Raw genomic sequence first — 9,567 nt, forward strand, 5'->3', positions numbered from 1 at the left:
ATCCTGACCCCGTGAGTGATCCTCACGTCCCATATTGATCAGTAGCTGCAGCAGGAGACAGGAGACGACAGGGTGGACGTATGTACACAACACCGGTGTTACAGTGCTACAGAGCCGCAGACAGATGACGCCCACATTGTTTCAGTGTGAGGCTTCGTGTCACAGCTCTGTGTCTTATGCAAGGCTGAGGATCAAATCCAAATGAGATCATATGCTGTGACTTGGCTGGAAAACTCTGGGTGATGTTTTCAGTGTCCATTCTATAACCCCTCGGACTCAGGGAAGACTTAGTTAGTTAGGCTATTTTCATCAGATCATTGGAAGTACAAACTATCGTACAAATGATTGATCTCTACGGTTATAAACTGGTAATACAATAAAAATATCTGAGTTTGATTCATGCATTTTCATCAAACAAGATGAAGAATGTCTCCCGATAGTAGGAAAATAATTCACTAGAAATTGACGATGTGACAAAACAGAATATCTCAGAGATTGAAACACACTGTGTGTGTTAGTCGACAAAACAACGAGAACATTGAAGGATCTCCAGAGCATTTTAATATTCCATGTCTGCCTCGCAAAAATAGGGAGATTGAGGGAATTTAAATCATGAATATTAAAATATTCAGTTGAAACAGAAACTACTATAAACTACACTGACAAATGTTTATTAAATGGCATAACCGCAGCAAATTAAATAACCAAATTAATTCATATTCTGATTAAAAGGAAAAAGGGGGCCCTAAATTAAATGTCCACCGCGTGAATTATTTTTAACGTGCGAGTTGAAAAAGTTCAATGCAAAAATAGGTTTGGACGTCATATCTTCATGCCTGACGCTTCCATAAATACGTGGTGGCCGTAGAATGAATGGCACCTTGTGCGTCTTCCCTCTCCTAAACTCTACATGCCATCTAAACCACAAACTTGGGCACGCAGACACACACACGGTAAACGTACAAGTGGTCCACATCCACCTTTTACACACACACACACACACACACACACACACACACACACACACACACACACACACACACACACACACACACACACACACACACACACACACACACACACACACACCCACACACACACACACACACACACACACACACACACACACACACGCCTTTGCTCTCCTCTCCTCCTCTCACCTCAGAGTCTACCACGTCTCTGCTCTCGTCCAGAAATAACAGGACCAACTACTGACGTAGTTAAACACACCCCTACACCTTCTCCACTTTTCTATGCACACTCTCACTGACACTCCCAACAAGCCAATCTAACAACACCAATGGAGAGAGAAAAAAGAAAAGGAAAGCGAGAGAGAGAGAGAGAGAGAGAGAGAGACCGCTACCTTAGACCCCACCCCCCATCCCAGACCCTAATTACCCAGATCCCACAGTGTAATTAACAGTGGTTGAACCCCTCTAGGGGGTGACAGCCAGAAAGAGAAGGCCAGCAGGGACCCCCTGGCTTGGGGCCCGGCTGGAGGGCAAAGTAAGAAGAAACGGGGTTACGGAAGGACCAGGGCTCGGGAACAGAGGAGAAACGAGGAAGAGGTCAAAAAGAAAGTAGCCTCCAGGCTTCATTAGCTGTAGGTAAGATCCCTCTCTCCGGTCTCCAGCCCAGACACACACACACGTGAGGATCACTCCAGTCTCCAGGCCAGAGAGGACGGCGCCAATGAAAACACTACAGAGTTACAGTCCATCCAAACCTGATAAGGACAGACCACACTGTAACACCCAGCCACTCAGTACCACTTCCACCGCTCAGCTAGGATACACTCACTCACTCATTGTGACTGGGTAGGCATTGCCTTGGACTGGGCCATTTCCTCTGTCCCTTTGAAAACAGTGACCCTATAACTGGGACTTCCTGTGTTACACCCAAAGTGGTCCCCCTCCTTTGGGCCAATGACGCAGTGTCCCCTTCCTCTATGGCCACTTCCCCGGTGATAGGACTACCTTACTGATCTAGTGTACTAAGGGGGAGGGAGGGTGGACCCCAGGGCTTAGGGGCTGGTATTAGTGCTGAGAGAGAGAGAGAGAGAGAGAGAGAGAGAGAGAGAGAGAGAGAGAGAGAGAGAGAGAGAGAGAGAGAGAGAGAGAGAGAGAGAGAGAGAGAGAGAGAGAGAGAGAGAGAGAGAGAGAGAGAGAGAGAGAGAGAGAGAGAGAGAGAGAGAGAGAGAGAGAGAGAGAGAGAGAGAGATGAAAGAGAGAAGTGGCATGGCGAGAGAGAGAGAAGAGAAGTGGCATGGCGCTTCCTCCACATATCCTCTTTCTCCTCTCGTCTCCTCCAGCCAAGTCCCGCACACACATTAGCTCGCACCCGCACACTCATGGAGCCAGAGACAGAGCCAGCCCTGTACAGAGAGAAAACGCCACTCTTTCCTTGACATACTCACTGGTTCTACAGGTACTTGAACATATGCAAAAGATAAGAAGGGAAAACACCTCATACACATGATGGTATCTGTGGTCATGCAGCCCATCAGAGATGCAGAGTATGGTGTAGTCACACAACCCTCAGGAATAAAAGACACTGAAAATATGATAGTATCAGACACGCAGGCAGAAACACACACATGCAACAGGCCTCGGCAGAGGAAGGAAAACAGCCCGTTAAACACAGCACACAGGCAATATATGAACTGGACGGGGGGAAAAACACCCCTCCCTCAGAAATACTATGTTAATAGGTGAATTAAGGCCCCTCTAATCTACACTGAAGAGGATGACATTAAGTCCATTATTGACTCAGACAAAACTAACTAGGAGATGTGCTGCTATTCATCTAATATGATGTCTGCCATGCCTATAGGGAGAGATATTACTATAGCAGGGTTTACATTCAGATACATACAGCCTATAGCAGGGTTTACATTCAGATACATACAGCCTATAGCAGGGTTTACATTCAGATACATACAGCCTATAGCAGGGTTTACATTCAGATACATACAGCCTATAGCAGGGTTTACATTCAGATACATACAGCCTATAGCAGGGTTTACATTCAGATACATACAGCCTATAGCAGGGTTTACATTCAGATACATACAGCCTATAGCAGGGTTTACATTCAGATACATACAGCCTATAGCAGGGCAGGTGTAATAGCCTATAGCAGGGCAGGTGTAATAGCCTATAGCAGGGCAGGTGTAATAGCCTATAGCAGGGCAGGTGTAATAGCCTATAGCAGGGCAGGTGTAATAGCCTATAGCAGGGCAGGTGTAATAGCCTATAGCAGGGCAGGTGTAATAGCCTATAGCAGGGCAGGTGTAATAGCCTATAGCAGGGCAGGTGTAATAGCCTATAGCAGGGCAGGTGTAATAGCCTATAGCAGGGCAGGTGTAATAGCCTATAGCAGGGCAGGTGTAATAGCCTATAGCAGGGCAGGTGTAATAGCCTATAGCAGGGCAGGTGTAATAGCCTATAGCAGGGCAGGTGTAATAGCCTATAGCAGGGCAGGTGTAATAGCCTATAGCAGGGCAGGTGTAATAGCCTATAGCAGGGCAGGTGTAATAGCCTATAGCAGGGCAGGTGTAATAGCCTATAGCAGGGCAGGTGTAATAGCCTATAGCAGGGCAGGTGTAATAGCCTATAGCAGGGCAGGTGTAATAGCCTATAGCAGGGCAGGTGTAATAGCCTATAGCAGGGCAGGTGTAATAGCCTGCTACACTCCACAAATGCAGATTTCAGTTGATGGGGTAAAAACTACATGAAATAACAAAACGGTTGCACATGTACAGAAGTTATATAAATATTTAACTTACATTAGAAAATATAGGACCCCTTGAAAATGACAGATATACAGATTATACAGGCAGATATGTGTATAACCAAAATGACAGCAATAAGGAGAGATTGTGTGGTACAGAAATGGAGTGGTATTGGTTGAAGAGAATACAGCAGATGTAATCGATAGTTCGGTAATGACCTCGCTGTAAAGCAGTCCATCTAAGCCGTCAATGTATTGACATGAACCAGACAGACAGACAGACAGCTCCATGCTGATGATGCCTGCCCTGCTGTATCTCCTGACTGCAGTGTCAACCCCCGTACTCTATACACAGTCCTCTCTGTACACAGTCCACATCTTCTGAACATATACCCTTCTTGCAAATCGTGTTTGAAATATATGTGACATTATTGCAATGTCTGATCTGCTTTTGCATCGTGTATATTTTCTTAATTTAAATATGTGTAGTTCATTCTGCTTGAGTGCAGGACATGCAGAGGAAATCCATTACAATGTTAAAATGTTACCAACATGAACAATCTATTGATATAGGCCTATAGTAGTCATATTTCAGAGAAAATGATAACGCATGAATTTAAAGATGTTTAAAATCTTAGAACTGAGTGGTTAGGGAATTCACAAGGTGGTTAGGGAAATAAATACAATAGAACTATTACAGAGTTCTGCTAGAATCCTCTGCTACAGCACATGAGTTCTGATAGAATCCTCGGCTATAGGCCATGAGTTCTGCTAGAATCCTCTGCTATAGGACATGAGTTCTGCTAGAATCCTCTGCTATAGGACATGAGTTCTGGTAGAATCCTCTGCTATAGGCCATGAGTTCTGATAGAATCCTCTGCTATAGGACATGAGTTCTGCTAGAATCCTCTGCTATAGGCCATGAGTTCTGATAGAATCCTCTGCTATAGGACATGAGTTCTGCTAGAATCCTCTGCTATAGGCCATGAGTTCTGATAGAATCCTCTGCTATAGGCCATGAGTTCTGATAGAATCCTCTGCTATAGGCCATGAGTTCTGATAGAATCCTCTGCTATAGGCCATGAGTTCTGATAGAATCCTCTGCTATAGGCCATGAGTTCTGATAGAATCCTCTGCTATAGGCCATGAGTTCTGATAGAATCCTCTGCTATAGGCCATGAGTTCTGATAGAATCCTCTGCTATAGGCCATGAGTTCTGATAGAATCATCTGCTATAGGCCATGAGTTCTGATAGAATCCTCTGCTATAGGCCATGAGTTCTGATAGAATCCTCTGCTATAGGCCATGAGTTCTGATAGAATCCTCTGCTATAGGCCATGAGTTCTGATAGAATCCTCTGCTATAGGCCATGAGTTCTGATAGAATCCTCTGCTATAGGCCATGAGTTCTGATAGAATCCTCTGCTATAGGCCATGAGTTCTGATAGAATCCTCTGCTATAGGCCATGAGTTCTGCTAGAATCCTCTGCTATAGGCCATGAGTTCTGATAGAATCCTCTGCTATAGGCCATGAGTTCTGATAGAATCCTCTGCTATAGGACATGAGTTCTGCTAGAATCCTCTGCTATAGGCCATGAGTTCTGATAGAATCCTCTGCTATAGGCCATGAGTTCTGATAGAATCCTCTGCTATAGGCCATGAGTTCTGATAGAATCCTCTGCTATAGGCCATGAGTTCTGATAGAATCCTCTGCTATAGGCCATGAGTTCTGATAGAATCCTCTGCTATAGGCCATGAGTTCTGATAGAATCCTCTGCTATAGGCCATGAGTTCTGATAGAATCCTCTGCTATAGGCCATGAGTTCTGATAGAATCCTCTGCTATAGGACATGAGTTCTGATAGAATCCTCTGCTATAGGCCATGAGTTCTGCTAGAATCCTCTGCTATAGGCCATGAGTTCTGATAGAATCCTCTGCTATAGGCCATGAGTTCTGATAGAATCCTCTGCTATAGGCCATGAGTTCTGATAGAATCCTCTGCTATAGGCCATGAGTTCTGATAGAATCCTCTGCTATAGGCCATGAGTTCTGATAGAATCCTCTGCTATAGGCCATGAGTTCTGCTAGAATCCTCTGCTATAGGCCATGAGTTCTGATAGAATCCTCTGCTATAGGCCATGAGTTCTGCTAGAATCCTCTGCTATAGGCCATGAGTTCTGCTAGAATCCTCTGCTATAGGCCATGAGTTCTGATAGAATCCTCTGCTATAGGCCATGAGTTCTGATAGAATCCTCTGCTATAGGCCATGAGTTCTGATAGAATCCTCTGCTATAGGCCATGAGTTCTGCTAGAATCCTCTGCTTATAGGCCATGAGTTCTGATAGAATCCTCTGCTATAGGCCATGAGTTCTGATAGAATCCTCTGCTATAGGCCATGCACCTGGCATTTCAAACATTAAATAACACTCAACAATAATAACAGTAATAACTTATAATGGCATATTTAGAAAATTGCTGAACTAGTTTAATAACAAAACAAAAAAATACAATAATACAGTATTATTATTATTATAATTATACCATTGTGTTCATGCTTGGCCCATTATTAACATATATTAGGTATAATAATAACCTACATAATTACTATAGTTTATATTTTCCACTAAAATTTCTTACGTGTTAATCCACCTATTGCTTGTATTGGGATCAAATACCGCTGCATGCCAGCATCTCAGATGCTGTAACAATACCGAGAAGATAAGAGAAACATGTCAAGCTATAGAAGCGACTGTACCTCGTCTGTAAGGTCTCGGCCCATACTCGACCTGTCGCACTTCAGAGGAAGCCGCGTTACAGCACCCGCCTTGCAGAAGAGAAGGGAAACATTTAGAAGGGCGAGCTAATTAAGAGCAGAGATGTAGATTGAAAACATACCCTGGCGCTGTAAATGCTACCGGCCCTATTTCTTCAAGATTTCCTCGATATCTTCCTTCGCCTGACTGGCATTAGACCCTCACAGAAGAGGTGCGCCGCGGCAACATTTTACGAGCCCTAAGTAATCCTTGAGTTGTTCCCCTCAGCTTTTGGAGCGCAAGGGAAAATAAAATGACATGGCTTAATGTTGGTTTATTGAGGGGGAGTTAGCCTACTAGTGATGGACCAATTAGAGGCGCAGTGATATCACTTAACTGCGGACTGTTTAACTTGCAAAGGTCGATATTAATATCCATGCATGTACCCAAAACAAAGTACTCAATTACGACGTCAAAATATTATTACACCGTAATGCTGTGGAAGGCTTAAGAAGATAGTTTAACATAATTTATGGGGAGTTTACATAACGAAATATGATAATCATTTCCCTGCAGATTATACATAAAATGATCCGCACATTCTTAAATATAAAGAAAGCAGATGCAATTATTTGACAATTTGTTAAGTCTATTTTATTGATTTAACTCGTGTATCTGCTTTTGTAGATAATTTAATATAAGGTTATGTTTATAAATCCTCTTATCACCAACAGACAAAAATATAAAAACCAAAAGCCAGGCGAATAGAGAGGTAGGCCTATATTCCATTTTATATAGGGTATAGGCGTAATCTTCGTTCTATTAATTCTTAATAATTTACTTCAATTACAAGCATTATAACGGTTGGATTTGCATGGAATGTATTCGACCATGAAAAGATGGCAGTCAAGGAAAAAAACTGAGAATCCAAAAATGAAATGATTCTTACTAGAAGTCTGGAGAAACGATGCGAAACATGCCAGGCCTTTCCCAATCAATGTTTTGCCATTCATGGTTTCTGCATTTTCGATTTCGTTTCTTATACTTACGTTTAAAAGGTAGCCTGATTGAAAAATACATGATATCTAAACAAAATTAAAACCATGTCTCTCTCTGTTTGCTTGTCTCTCTATTAGTACTCATGCAAAAGGCAATGTACGCATTTAATTGAAATGCACTTCATATTTTGATTTGATTGGATCGAATTAGCACATTACTCGTCGTAAAAATACACTTGTAATATGAGAAGCAGGTGTTGACATAGTGTGACGTTGAGGTTGCAAATTTTATAAATTAAATATATCAACAAAAAAAAACAAATATCCAACCAGGTTAAATTATTGTTTTTACAATTCATTCTCTGGTAATTTAGATAATTGTTTTGGTTTCTTTTTAGGTGACATTCCTTGGCAATATAATTGCTCACCTGCTGTAAATTGTGTTTGAACATATGCATGCTATTTATATAACTGAAAATAACAATTGAAAAAATAAAACGTAATCATACACGAACACGTAATCATTGCATGTTCCCTAATGACTTGTATAGGTAGGCTACTTTGCAGTGAATGTATAAATTCAGAGGATATCAAATGGTCTGAGACTGGATTATTCGCTGCAAAATCACAACCAACACCCGTAAACAACATGCCCTCTCTCACATCAACAACACATACTGCTCCTGCTTTGCGTCTCAATCGATTGCTTTGAAATCATTTGCACTAACACCGATAAAAACGCACCCATGACTCATGTCACTTAGCTGATCTTTAAAGGGAGGATTTGAAACACGAGCCCCCATAACACTCATTTCTCCCAATACCCCAAGGCGCGCGCGGCTCGGCAAACACAAAGTCATTATCGGTTAGATTCCAATAAGGCAGTCTGTCAAGGTGAGGCTTCTTTGGAGGATTTTTGTCATGCCTACTAAACATGGAAAGATGCCTTCTAAGTGGTGCGAGGGAGGATAAATAACAACGAGTCCCACAGCTGATTATATTGAAACAACGGCGCGCATTTGTAAAAGGGGATTACGAAACGTGAGTCCCAGCAGATGCTGGATGCTCCTCCGTGTATCAGCGCGGGGCCCATCCACCTGCACGCAGATGCCGCGCGAGGACGAATGAGACGGAGCCAGGAGCATCCTCGCGCGATATGGTTCCGTTATTCCAATCGACATGTCAATAGCTTTGCAGTAGTTTATATTAATAATACACACAGCTCAAAACATGTGTTGAAAGTGAGAGGATGCATCATGCGTGTCCAATATGATGTGCAGATGTGCATGAAAAAAGAGAGGCCACTGACAATTCTCCACACATACCTCATACATTTAGAGAAAGGTCAAAGAAAGGGAATCATGTGTGAATCATTTCACTGAATAAGAGCAAACAATTTCACACATTTCGGTGAGAGAACACAGTCATGGAAATATTGGCAACAGGGTTTAAATCACTCAAAACAACGCGTATTTCTTTTGAATTGCTTTAAGTAATTGCTCAATTAAAAAAGCAATATTCATATGCACAACATCGGTGATAAAAGTAGTAGAAAAGACTGTGATTCATAAAATAACCACTAATCCGTTTATTTTCAAACTCGACACGGCAGAGACTCGCGATTGCTCAAGGTCGGCCTGCCGCGGCCTTCGCATGCGTAACAGCGTGTGCATGGTACGGAGACACACACAGGTTCCACTAGGATTAATGACCAACTAACTACCCTCCTTTACAACTCCCCCTCTCTCTTTCTACTCCTTTACCTCAACGCAGTGTACATCACCAATGAAACCATCTAACGCCCCCACAGCCACACTCCCTTTAAAAACCAGAACGCCGAGATATTTTATACTTCTCAAAAAAAGCCAAAGTCATAAAACACACGACTGTGAACAGGAACGATAACGGACGCTAGTTGTCGGAGGAAATGTGAACTTCCCTCAGTTATAGGTATCCGTTATCGCTCTTCCAGGCTCTGGTTATTCACTCACGGTTGCCTGTCTCTAGCCCGTGTTCGAGGCTTCCTGAGCGGACCACATGTAGTCAATTAGCCCGACCCAGAGGGCGACTCTTCCACAGTCTTTA

The 9,567-nt window shown here is 42.8% G+C and overlaps 1 protein-coding gene across 1 annotated transcript in view; it reads right to left on the reverse strand.

Annotated features, from left to right (window-relative positions):
- bnc2 (basonuclin 2) overlaps positions 1–9,567 on the reverse strand; it is a 282,288-nt gene that overhangs the window by 162,091 nt on the left and 110,630 nt on the right. The window contains 1 exon segment of the mRNA XM_052511404.1: positions 6,487–6,555. Coding sequence (XP_052367364.1) covers positions 6,487–6,555 — 69 coding nt within the window.

The sequence above is a fragment of the Oncorhynchus keta genome, unplaced genomic scaffold, assembly GCF_023373465.1.
Source record: "Oncorhynchus keta strain PuntledgeMale-10-30-2019 unplaced genomic scaffold, Oket_V2 Un_contig_6766_pilon_pilon, whole genome shotgun sequence".
Lineage (NCBI taxonomy): Eukaryota > Metazoa > Chordata > Actinopteri > Salmoniformes > Salmonidae > Oncorhynchus > Oncorhynchus keta.